The sequence below is a fragment of the Oryx dammah genome, unplaced genomic scaffold, assembly GCF_014754425.2.
Source record: "Oryx dammah isolate SB20612 unplaced genomic scaffold, SCBI_Odam_1.1 HiC_scaffold_28, whole genome shotgun sequence".
In the NCBI taxonomy this organism is placed as follows: domain Eukaryota; kingdom Metazoa; phylum Chordata; class Mammalia; order Artiodactyla; family Bovidae; genus Oryx; species Oryx dammah.
In genome coordinates this window covers 25,001,949-25,015,195 of record NW_024070212.1, presented here as the reverse complement: position 1 = coordinate 25,015,195, position 13,247 = coordinate 25,001,949, and the positions used below count along the sequence as shown (strand labels likewise).

General features: G+C 45.3%; 1 protein-coding gene across 1 annotated transcript in view; it reads left to right on the top strand.

Annotated features, from left to right (window-relative positions):
* Positions 1 to 13,247, top strand: part of PTGFRN (prostaglandin F2 receptor inhibitor) — an 83,394-nt gene that overhangs the window by 51,503 nt on the left and 18,644 nt on the right. Inside the window, exons 5-6 of the mRNA XM_040230948.1 lie at positions 5,852 to 6,277; positions 10,783 to 11,202. Of these exons, the coding sequence (XP_040086882.1) occupies positions 5,852 to 6,277; positions 10,783 to 11,202 (846 nt within the window). The remainder of the gene's footprint in view (positions 1 to 5,851; positions 6,278 to 10,782; positions 11,203 to 13,247) is intronic.

The following is a 13,247-nucleotide window of genomic DNA, read 5'->3' as shown; positions in this document are numbered from 1 at the left end:
CATGGGGTTGCAAAGAGTCAGTGACGACTTAGCGACTGAGCATGCGTGCACATACCAATGATGAGAGTGGCAGCTCTTTGACAGCCAGCTCATTCAGCTGCCTCTAAAGTACCTGCCCAGCAGGATGGTAAAGTCGGCATTGGCAGAAACCAAGGCCCAGCTCCTGCTCTTTCTTCTGACATGTGCGTGCAGCCTGTTCATCTAATTAGCTCTCCCAAGTTAACTAAGCTTCAAAGTGGGTATTAGAACATGGCACTGTACACAGTTGGGGATTAGTGCCTCAGCTGTTATCATTACTCTTGTCTTCTGGGATGGAGCCGGCCTTGAGAAGCATTAATCGTTGGGTGTGTAATGATGTTGTGCAGTTTAGCGCTAGTGGAAGCCAGGCCATGGAGCCAGAGCCTCTCCTATGATTCTGCTCCCCTACACCATGCAAGACCTTAGTCTTTGAACTTAACCTTTGAGCTTTGGTTTTAGCTTTGTTTTTGTTTAGGAAATGTACGTAAATAGGTAGTACCTATTACATAAGGATCTTCTGAAGATTAAACGAGATTGCAAGGAAAGTACATGGCGTGGTCCCTGGCTTACAGGAGGCCCTGCACACATTCCAGTTCTTAATATTCTTGTACTTTCCACACAGAATTGTGAGAGTAAAAGGAGGAGGTAATCCATGGAAACCCCCAGTTCAGGGTCCTGCATGCAGTAGGCACAAAATGCCTGCTTTTACACACTAGCCAATAATCCTGAATATTTTCATTGTCTTGAAAGTAGTAACAAAGGAGTTTAATAATCCATAATCAAAAAATAAAGTCTTTCTTAGAGGTGATAGGGTTTGCACTATGGGAGGCAAAAGCTTCGGGAGGTGATGTGTAAGTGAGCAGGTTGACCTGGGAGACAGGTTAGGGGGAGATCTTTGTTTCTGGAAGGTTAGTGATGTCGTGCCTTACACTGGCCTCAGTATTCTGTGAAAGGATTGACTATGTGGGTGGGCTGTTTGTTTTAAGCTTTTGGAACAGAAGTTTACACAGTAGTAGAACAAACCACCAGCTTCAACAATTACCAATATTTTGCTAATCTTACTTATCTGTCTTCCCTCCCCTGGATGTACACACACACACACAGACACACAGACACAGACACACACACACACACCCGTTTCTCTCTCTCTTTTTCCCTTGCCGCCCTCTTTTTTTTCCTTCTGAAAGAATTTAAAACACATCCCAGACATCATGTCATTTTGCCATTAAATACTTTAGTATGCATCTTTCACTGATAAGCATTTTTTAAACATAACCACCATTACGTTCTTACATGATTTCTTGATGAGATCAAGCAGAATATAGCAGTAATCAGTAGTGGAATGCTTATGCTGAAAATGAGCATTTTTATGCAAAGTATTAAATTTAGTCCAATTCAGCAAGTGTGTTAATGTCTTTTATGTACAAGGCACTGTACTCACAGCACACACAGATGAATCAAGTAAGGGGTCCCAGACCCAGTGAAGGGCCTTAATGAAGGGCCATGAGGCAAACAGACATGTAACTGAAATTCAAGGAAAGTCCTTAGAGAGCAGGGAGGCTGGCAGGTGGTAGGGTCTCTGTGATCGTTTGCTGAATAAGAAGTAGAGGTGGGATGGGCTGGTGAGTTCAAAGGAGGCCTTCCTGTTCAGTAGGAGAGGCTGTCTCTGTCTGTTCAGAGTGAGGTCTGTGTACCTTGGACCCTGAGGAACAGGCCCAATCTCTGCCAACAGTTTTTTAAAATTGTGAAACAGCAATAAAGGAAGATTTCCACACATGCACCAAAACAAAAAGGAAATAAGAACCTACACACACCCCTACCAGTCTTATGCAGTGAAGTCCTATCTTCTCTAGGAGTCTGAGTCTGAAAGACGATCTCCAAGGCTGGGGGATAGTTCAGATGACCTTTGTGCGTCCTTTAAACCAGGGGGTCCCCAACTTCCAGGTCTCAGACCAGTATCCTGTTAGATAGCCAGTGGCATTGGGTTAGAAATAAAGTGCATAATAAGTGTAATGTACTTGAGTCATTCCAAAACCACCTCCCCCCCTTTCACAGTCAGTGGAAAAATTGTCTTCCCGAAATTGATCCCTGGTGCCAAAAAAGATTAGGGGCCACTGCTTTAAACCACTGTAACTTAGGCCTTGTAAGTTCACAAAAATCCACGTGTCTGTTTGTTTTTTAATTAGGTTCCTCCTCTGGGGACCTAAGATTTAGTTTTAACAGAGAACAAGGAGACCAGCCTGTCAACGAAGAGACTTTGCTCTTCTGCCAAGCTGGAATCCCTGCGACAAGATGCACACGTGCTGCAACCCCTGTGCTGTCCTCGCTCCACGTTTGAATACACAGACTTGGACGCTCTGTGGGGAGCGGAGGAGAGGAATCTGTTCAGCCATTTACTCAGCGCCTGACTCAGCAGGTGTCCTAGGCGCTCAGGCAGAGGCGAGAGCAGGAAGAAGGCGGAGGAGGCAATGAGGGAGTGGAGTCCAGAGTGGATACTGAGGGAAGTGGGCAGTGGGGCTGGACAGAGCGGCTAGACTGGCGTTCTGTGGGGCCTTGAATAGCAGGCTGGGGAGTGTGTTCTTAACTCAGTGCGTATGTGTGCGTGCTCAGTTGCTTCACTTGTGTCTGACTCTATGTGACCCCATGGACTGTAGCCCTCCAGGCTCCTCTGTCCATGGGATTCTCCAGGCAAGAATACCGGAGTGGATTGCCATGCCCTTCTCCAGGGGATCTTCCCGACCCAGGGATCAACCCCATCTTCTGCATTGGCAGAACTCTTTACTGCTAAGCTACCCGGGAAGCCCTAACTCGGTAGATGAGAGGAAAAGCCATGGCAGCCTCTTGAACAGATGCCCTCGCGCTGGTGTGAGCTGGGAGGCACATTGGAAGGTTATCACAATAGTCTTGGACGGGGCAGAGAGCCAGGATGGGAGTGGCGGTTGTGAGATTTTCACTTCTATGCACAGATAGCTATCGAGCACCTACTGTGTGTGAGCCCTAGACGTCGAGAAGTGGCAGAGACGCTGAGGAGGTAGAATTGAGAGACTTCGGGGCCATCTGCATGGAGAGTGGGGATGGGCACCGGGGAGTGAGGAATGGGGTGTGGTTCCAGGAGCAGTGGTTGGAAAGGTAAGGGGGGAGCCGGCTGTCTTTGTTTCGGGAGGGGAGTGTGTGTGTTCGTTCCCCTGCTTTGGCCTCAGCTCTTTCTTAGTCTCCAGGTTCAAACGATGGCATCAAGCTTTGTCCTCGGCATCTTGACTTGGTGTCTCCATTGGATCTCAACAATAACATGTTTGCAACCTAATTCATCTCGCTCCCCACCCGCCTCTGCCAGTACACCCTCCCTCCCCCCACCCCCAGGACTAAGCAACCAGTCTAAGCACTTTCACCTATCTTTTAACTGTTAATCCTCATGATAACATCATGAGGTGTTACTGTTATTCTCCCCAGTTTTACAGATGAGCCACCAGAGAGGTTGAGTGATCTGCCCAGTGTCACACAGCCAGTCATGGCACAGTCAGGTTCAGACCCAGTCTGTCTTCCAGACCCCTGGCTCCTCGCCACTGCTCTTTACGGCTTCACGGTTTGTTGTTCAGGTTAATGTGGTGACCCATGGGAAGGGTCAGAGCGCAGCAGGTTGCTCCTGCTTCGAGAGGACTCTTAGTGATATGGTGTTCGCGGTTGGTCCTGCCAGGACTGAGGAGGGCAGTCTTGCTGCATGCACAACCTGTTCAAGTCTGTCCTTTCCGCATTAAGTAAACTTGGTTGACCTTGTCCTCACCCCTGCTGCTGTGCCAAACTCTGACATGAGGGAAGGATCTGAAACCCTGGATGTGGGGTCATTTGGGAATGCCTTGCTTATGCATGTGACATTTCAGTGTCAGCTCCAGAGTCAGCAGTTGCTGGAGAGGCAGTGTGTGTGTTAGCACTCTGCCCAGGGCCAGGAAACCCCCCAGCGATGCATCTTCAACACATTCACCTCTGAGACAAGGTGGCAGATGACATTCTAGCGTGTTTCTCTGTAACATCCATGTCACTGAGGACATTCTCTCATCAGCATGCAGAGCAGCATTGATTGAACTTTTTGTGGCACAGGGTCCAGCCTCACTTGCAACTAAATGCTTGTGAATATGACATTTGAGGGAATTAGGATTTTGAGTTCTTTCCATTTCCTGGCCACTGAATCAGTCTTGGGGAAGTCATGATGTTATACATTTCGTTAGAAGTATAAATCACAAAAGAACAGTTCCTTGACCTCAGCAGTTTATAATTTGTATGAGTCATAAATAAAAGCAACATTAAATAAAACTAAACTGTCTGATGGAGGTGATGTGAATATCGTATTGGCAAATGGAAAATTCTGTGTAGGTAGAATTATTCGTCTCCTAACAGGCAAAGTGCTACAGGAGAAAAATGGAGCCTTTTTAAAAGGCTTCACACCAAGTGACTACTGCATAGAAGGCTGTTTTTTTGGAGCTTGGGGACAAGACCTTCAAGCAGGGAGTAAGTTGCTGCTTATGGGAGCACAGAGAAAGGATGTCACACTCTGGGGACCCAGGAAGGGGGCACAGAGGAGATGAAAGAATGAGAGCGCATTTGTAAGGAAGTCAAGAGGAGAGGCCTCGGCAGACAGGTCACCAGAGGTGTGAGACTGTGGTGAACAGAGGACTTCAGATGACTAGGTGTGACACCCAGAGAGGGTAGTGGTGGAGGGAAGGAAGTGTGAAGGCGCCCCGGTAGGAGTTTCTGGGAGGCTGTGAAATGTTGAGTTGCAAAAATGGATTAGATGCCAACATGACCCTCGTAGCAGGAGGGCTTTTTATACAAGTGAAAAATAACCGGACTGTGACAGTGGCGGTGGGGACATGAGGAGAGCACTGACTTCCCTCCCTCCCTCATCAGAACCTGCCTGGCGAGCAGCAGAGTGGTCCTCATGAGCAGGCTGTACTAGAGCCAGGATCACAGTGAGCTAGCTGCAAGGTTGGCAGAATTGAATGGGAGAGTTACATGTGTCAGTGGAAATAAAAAAATGCTATTTGGGGAGTTGAAGTATGACTATACATGGGGACTTCCCTGGTGGCTTAGAGGGTAAAGAATCTGCCTGCAGTGCAGGAGACCTGGGTCCAGTCTCCTGGGTCAGGAAGATTCCCTGCAGAAGTGAATGGCAACCCACTCCAGTATTCTTGCCTGGAGAATCCCGTGAACAGAGGAGCCTGGCCAGCTACGGTCCATGAGGTCGCAAAGAGGTGGATGTGACTGAGCAACCAACACTCATGGGGAAATGAGGACCTGACCTTTGGGCCAAAGCCAAGGATGGCAGGAACCAGAGCCAAGGGGGGTTGACTGGCCTCAAGAACAAAACGTATTCTGAGATTCTGAGATTCTCCAGTGGGGGCTTTGCAGGTCTCTGGGCACTGCCTGGCATGCTAGAGGACATGTTGGTCGAGCATGGATACCAGTTAAGAGATTCTCAAAAGACTAACCTCCAAGGGAAACTGACAGCCGACCCCAGCCCTCTGGGAAGATAAAGACTCTGATTGGAGATATTTAGCTTCTGGCCTTAGGAGTTTTTCTTGAGGGTCATAGTGGGGCCAGTGCTTGTCAAATTTTGTGATAACAAAACTTGTGATATCAAGTTTTGTGACGGCCTCAGAGGATCCTTCCTGTGCATTGTAAAGACTTCTATTTCTTTCACTGTAGTTGGTAGGATGGGCATTTAGTCGTCAGGACAGGAATAGTGCTTGTCTTGTTCCTTTTGTTAATTCTTGGGAAATTGCTGTGTCTGATTTGATTGATTGATTTTTTTTTTTTATCCTGGCCCCTTCTTGTTCAGAACCAGACTATCAGGTGTACCTGAATGCTTCTAAGGTCCCTGAATTCTCGGACGACCTCACCGAGCTGGAATGCCGGATAGTGGATGTGAAGAACCCAGAGGCGAGCATCCGTTTCACAGTGTCCTGGTACTACAGAGCGAACCGGCGCAACGACGACGTGGTCACCAGCGAGCTCCTGGCCGTCATGAATGGGGACTGGACACTCAAGTACGGAGAGCGGAGCAAGCAGCGGGCCCGGGAGGGAGACTTCATTTTTTCTAAGGAGCACCCGGACATGTTCAATTTCCGGATCCAAAGGACTACAGAGGAAGATAGGGGCAATTATTACTGTGTTGTGTCTGCCTGGACCAAACAGCGTAACAATAGCTGGGTGAAGAGCAAGGACGTCTTCTCCAAGCCCATCAACATATTTTGGGCATTGGAAGGTAGGCGCTTTCGTCTCATTCATGAACATTTTTGGTTTGTTTTGGCTTCGGTCATCCTGCTCTGCATTTCAGATTCACAGTCACCCTGCAGGTCTCCCTTTACACGAGGAATCTAAGAAATGCAGTCAAGAGACTGTTCCTTTTATCCTCAGCATGAATCCCTTGGCAGTGCTGACACTGAGAGGGATAAGTCCTAATGAGAGGGCTGGGGCTTGGTTGGAGATAGAAGACCATCTCATGGGAGCTCGCAGGTGCCCAGAGAAGCCATCGACACTCTTGCTCCATTGGCTGGTCTCAAGCCAAACTTCACACAGTCCTTTGGGGGTGTTTCAGTGCCCGTGAGTTCCCGCTTTTATTATCGAGATAATCCCAGAGTGAGTGGGCAGCCCCAGGTCATGGCACCTGCCCCTGAGCGGCCAGTCACCCATTCAGAGAGCCCGTTCCTTGGGGAGAGCTGACAAGAACTTCAGGGAACCAGTTTCTCTGATGCAGCCTCCTCCTGAATGCTCAGAGCCCTGTGTGTCTTGGGACATCAGACTGGTCAAGGCTTTTATCCTCCGTCTAGTCTGTCACTGCAGGAAGGCCAGGCCTCCTGGGTCCTCCTTCACAGCCCTCCACATGCTTTTGTGGCCTCATTGCCATGCCTCTGAAATCCCCAAACCCCACACTGGGCCCTCTAGTACTTGGCAGAATCTCCTGCTTCCTGACCTCATCTCTGAATATTCCTTTCTCTTCCTTCCAGTAAACACGCCCCACCTAGCTCTCCCCAAGGACACCATTTTCCCTGGAGTCTTCTTGAGTGGTGCTGTTTTCTTCTCTCTGTGTAACCCAGTCTAGATGGGGCAGCTGTCCTCCTCGTGCCTCCCTGCAGCCTCCAGGCCCTTTTCCCTCCTCCCTAAAATCATCCAGCTTCAGCTCTCCAGTTGTCAGATGGTTCCACCTCCTCTCGTTGCCATCATTCCTGGGTCCTCCCCAAGCATTCTGTGGAGATGCTCACTCTTGTTTCACGGCCCCTCTGTCCTGCTGGCTTCATGATCCTTATAGGCACTGGGTCATATTTGGCTGCACGTTGCAGTCACCTGAGGAGCTTTGAAAAAGTACTGAAGCTGAAATCACCCAAGAGGTTCTGTCTTAACTGGCCTGAGGTTACTTGTAATCTGGGCACTGAAATTTTCAGATGCACCCAAGATGGTTCTCAGGTGCATCTGAGGTTGAGAAGCCTTTCATTCTCAGTCTCATGTCCCCTTCTCTAGTCATCATGACCTTTGTCCTGTTTGGGTTATTCACTCCCAAGCTTACACCCTACGCTGGAAATTTCACTTCTGATAACTGAGAGCCCACCATACTCTCAATTCCACGCAGCCTATCCTCTCAACACACCTGTCTTTCTAGATCACTCCCATTGTTTCCCATTGGCCAATTAACATGCTATTAGATCTCTTGTTGTGGTCTTTTAAAATTAAAGCTAAGCTAATCTTGATCAAAAAAGGTCTTCACGACCCAAATAATCACGATGGTGTGATCACTCACCTAGAGCCAGACATCCTGGAATTAGAGGTCAAGTGGGCCTTAGGAAGCATCACTACAAACAAAGCTAGTGGAGGTGATGGAATTCCAGTTGAGCTATTTCAAATCCTGAAAGATGATGCTGTGAAAGTGCTGCACTCAATATGTCAGCAAATTTGGAAAACTCAGCAGTGGCCATAGGACTGGAAAAGGTCAGGTTTCATTCCAATTCCAAAGAAAGGCAATGCAAAAGAATGTTCAAACTACCATACAGTTGCACTCATCTCAAACACGCTGGTAAAGTAATGCTCAAAATTCTACAAGGCAGGCTTCAACAGTACTTGAACCATGAACTTCCAGATGTTCAAGCTGGATTTAGAAAAGGCAGAGGAGCCAGAGATCAAATTGATCCAGAATCCATTGGATTATCAAAAAAGCAAGAGAGTTCTAGAAAAACATCTATCTTTGGTTTATTGACTATGCCAAAGCCTTTGACTGTGTGGATCACAACAAACTGTAGAAAATTCTTAAAGAGATGGGAATACCAGACCACCTGACCTGCCTCCTGAAAAAATCTGTATGCAGGTCAGGAAGCAACAGAACTGGACATGGAACAAATTTGGACTGCTTCCAAATTGGGAAAGGAGTACGTCAAGGCTCTATATTGTCACCCTGCTTATTTAACTTATATGCAGAGTATATCATGAGAAACGCTGGGCTGGATGAAGCACAGGCTGGAATCAAGATTGCCAGGAGAAATAGCAATAAGCTCAGATATGCAGATGACACCGCCCTTATGCCAGAAATCGGAGAAGAACTAAAGAGCCTCTTGATGAAAGTGAAAGAGGAAAGTGAAAAAGTTGGCTTAAAGCTCCACATTCAGAAAACTAAGATCATGGCATCTGGTCCCATCACTTCGTGCGAAATAGATTGGGGAAACAGTGGAAACAGTGACAGACTTTATTTTGCGGAGAGCTCCAAAATCACTGCAAATGGTGACTGCAGCCATTAAATTAAAAGACTCTTGCTCCTTGGAAGAAAAGTTATGACCAACCTAGACAGCATATTAAAAAGCAGAGACATTACTTTGCTAACAAAGGTTCATCTAGTCAAAGCTATGTTTTTTCCAGTAGTCATGTATGGATGTGAGAGTTAGACTATAAAGAAAGCTAAGCACCAAAGAATTGATGTTTTTGATCTGTGGTGTTGGAGAAGACTCTTGAGAGTCCCTTAGACTGCAAGGAGATCCAACCAGTCTATCCTAAAGGAAATCAGTTCTGGGTGTTCATTGAAAGGATTGATGTTGAAGCTGAAACTCCAATACTTTGTCCACCTGGTGCAAAGAACTGACTCATTTGAAAAGACCCTGATGCTAGGAAAGATTGATGGCAGGAGGAGAAGACGACGACAGAGGATGGGATGATGACGACAGAGGATGGGATGGTTGGATGGCATCACTCACTCAATGGACATGAGTTTGAGTAAACTCCCAGAGTTGGTGATGGACAGGGAGGCTGGCGTGCTGTAGTCCATGGGGTCGCAAAGTGTCAGCTATGACTGAGTGACTGGACTGAACTGAACTGAATCTTGATCTTGCTTCCCTGACCTCCGTCTTTCTATTCTCCACACCCCTTGCCTACCCCTTTCTGTTTCTTTCCTTTGATTTGTCTGTCCTCTGTCTCCACTTTCCCTCCTCCTGTTCTCTAATCTCCTCTCATCTGGCTTTTGATCCAGATGACTAGTGAGTGACATTGCAAAATCTAATGATTACTCATCTTACTTGACTTAGCAGGATTTACCACGATGATCATTCCCTCTTCTTGGAAATACTTTGGTTTTTCCTTGGTTTGTGGGACACCATCCTCTCTGGGCTTTTCTCCAACCTTGACCTCTTCTCAGCTTCCTTTGCTGATTTCTGTTTACTTTTCTGACCCTCAAACATTAGATGCCTGAGGACACAGTCCTTGAACTCTTTTCCTGTTTAACCTGTAGTTATCTCTTCTAATCTCACAATTGAAGCTTCAAGAAAGAATGTGAATGGCTCAGTGGAACATCAGGAATCAGTAATTCTGGAGAGACCCTTGTAACGTACATGTTGTCCTAATAGTTTGGTGGAACAACTATTCCTCAAAAAACCCCAACATAAAAATTTTGTTTTGTATCTGGGTGAGTTACAGAATTATATCTTTAAAGGGTAAAAGGGTTGTATTTAACTCATTTATCCATCCACTCAGCAAACATTTAGGTATCTTCCAAGTGCCTGGCATTGAGCTATTAATATTATAATATAGATGAATTCTAATGTGTATATGCTTAGAGATTAATTTTTTTTTTGACAGACAGGAAGTAACACACTTAAACCTTTAAGATAGTAGCCTTGGAGGCTGGTTCAGAATTAAAATTAATTAAATTTTAATTGCATCTCTGGAAATGACCATGCATCTTTGCAGTCATTTCTTCATACACAGATCTACACATGTATGTTGCAGTCACGTTAGTAATGACCTGTTCTATAATGTTACCATCGTATGGTGAAACAGCGGTAGAACCCATTTTTCACTTGCTCTGCTACTATCTTTGCAGCCAGGGGAGCCCCAGTGGGGAGAGGCAGGTGGAACTGCCTAGAGCTGCATCTTCCCTACTTTACTAGAAGCAAGTTCTCGCGCACATCCATGGTGGCACCAGTAGCTTCCCAAATTCTCACTCTGGGTGAGACTTCTCAAGGACTTGAAAATCCTTAAAAGCAAATTCTCACCCATCGATCCTCTGTTCCCTCACACCTATTAAATCAAAGCAGACTGCTCTGCCTCCTGCAGCGTGGTGGTGTTCAGTCTGCTTCCTGACACATGCTATTTTCTGTCTGAGTTTCCAGATTTTCCTAAATGCTGTTGTGCGGCAATTTGCAAATAAATTTCTATTTCCTTGACATTGTGCTTTCAGATGCATATCCATTTAGCTAATCCTGTTAGAAATCACATCTTTCTGGTACTTCATTGCAGATTCCGTGCTTGTGGTGAAGGCAAGGCAACCCAAGCCTTTCTTCGCTGCTGGAAATACATTTGAGATGACTTGCAAAGTGTCTTCCAAAAATATTAAGTCGCCACGCTACTCTGTTCTCATCACGGCTGAGAAACCTGTTGGGGACCTCTCCAGTCCCAACGAAACCAAGTACATCATCTCCCTGGACCAGGATTCCGTGGTGAAGCTGGAGAACTGGACAGATGCGTCGCGGGTGGATGGTGTTGTGTTAGAGAAAGTGCAGGAAGATGAATTTCGCTATCGAATGTACCAGACTCAGGTCTCAGATGCAGGCCTGTACCGCTGTGTGGTGACAGCCTGGTCTCCTGTCAGGGGCAGCCTATGGCGAGAAGCAGCAACCAGTCTCTCCAATCCTATTGAGATAGACTTCCAAACCTCAGGTGAGCAGGGAAACTTGGTAAGTCATAGACTGACTGGAAGAGACCCTAGGGTTTTGATCCAGTGTCTTCATTTTTTTCAAACAGCTTAATTGAGATGTAATTCACATGCCATGCAGTTTACCCATCTAAATATATAGTATGTATTTAAATATACTGTGTGTGTGCTCGGTTGTGTCTGACTCTTGGTGACCCCATGGACTATAGCCCACCTGGCTCCTCTGTGCATGGGATTTCCCAGGCAAGAATGCTAGAGTAGGTTGCCATTTCCTTCCCCAAGTCATCCTCCCAACCCGGGGATTGAACCCGAGTCTCCTACATGTGCTGGAGGATTCTTTACCACTGAGCCAACAGCAAATATACTATACCATAGTATATTTAGTATTTAAATACTATACTAGAGTATTGGGTTGGCCAAAAAGTCCATTCAAGTTTTTCCATAAGATGTTACAGAAAAAACCCAATCAAGCTTTTTTGGTCAACCCAATATTTATACTACACTATAAATATAAATGTATAGTATATTCAGAGTTGTGTAACCATCACCACTATCAATTATAGAACATTTTCATTACAATCAATAGAAACCTGCACCCTTAACTGACACCCTTCAGTCCTCCCCCTCAGCACCTCCCACTCTGCTCCCCAACCTCCTGTCCCCTGGCAACCACATACTTCCTTTCTGTCTCTATAAACTTGCCTATTCTGGACATTTCACATAAATGGAATGTAATATATAGTCTTGGGTCTGGCTTTTTTCACGTAGCATGTTTTCAAGAGTCATCCACATTGTAATATATATCAGTACTTCGTTTTTGTTTTTTTTTTTAATTACTCTTTTTGTTGTTGTTGTTCTATGTCTATATTTTTTTGGTTGTGCCTTGCAGCTTGTTGGATCTTAGCTCCCTAACCAGGAATTGAACCTGTGCCCTCAGCAGTGAAAGCAAGAATCCTAACCATTGGACTGCTAGGGAATGTTGTATATATATATTAATGTTAGAGAGTTGCAGCCTTTTATTTAGTACCTAGAGAATGCCAGTAATTTAACATGCTATCTTGGTAAATGTTGCTCACAGAGTTTTAACAAGAACAAAAATAAATGTAATAATTTCTGTGTCATCTTTGGCATGTTGTAAATTCAAAATGTTAGCTGCTTTTTCTTTTTAGCAGCACTGAGAGGAAAAAAGCACTGTAAAAATGCAGTTCTGGATTTGGTCTTACATGAAAAATGTAGTACAATGAAAACTTGAATGTCAAAAGGAACGGTGCTTTAAAGAAGAAAAGGAGAGTTAGTTACTCAGTCGTGTCCGACTCTTTTCGACCCCATGGACAATAGCGGACGAGGCTCCTCTGTCCAATGGATTCTCCAGGCAATAATACTGGAGTGGGTTGCCATTCCCTTCTCCAGGGGATCTTCCCAACTCAGGGATCGAACCCAGGTCTCCTGCACTGCTGGCAGATTCTTTACCATCTGAGCCACCATTGAAGCCTGCTTTAACTAAACCATTTATAAAATAAATGAGATATAAACTCATAGTCAGAAAAAGAAAATATCATCATCTGAATATTGGGGACCTTTTGTTTCATTTGCAGGTTTAAAGTTTTTAAGTACCTGTGAATCAAATTTACACACAACTTTTACTTAATGTCATTTTTGTCTTGAGAAATGTAAAATAATGCCAGTAAATACCACATTTTGTATATCAGAAAATAAGTTTAGGAATCTCAAAGTGCTTGGAAAGTGTTAGCGAGGCTTTTTTTTTTTTTTTGGTGGCTATAGCAAACTGCTCTCTCCACATAAACCTGTATAACTCACAACTACTAATACTACTGATTGTTTTTTAAAGAATCAAACACAGGAAAATCACATATTCCCTCCTTTTTGTACTTGAGCATTTAATGCAAAATAAATCATTAGCACTTCATTTTTATGACTGAATAATATTCTGTTATATGAGTGCACCGCATTTTGTTTATCTGTTCATCAGCTAATGGACATTTGAGAGTTTCCAGTCCTTGATTATTCTGAGTGATGCTGCTGTGAGCAT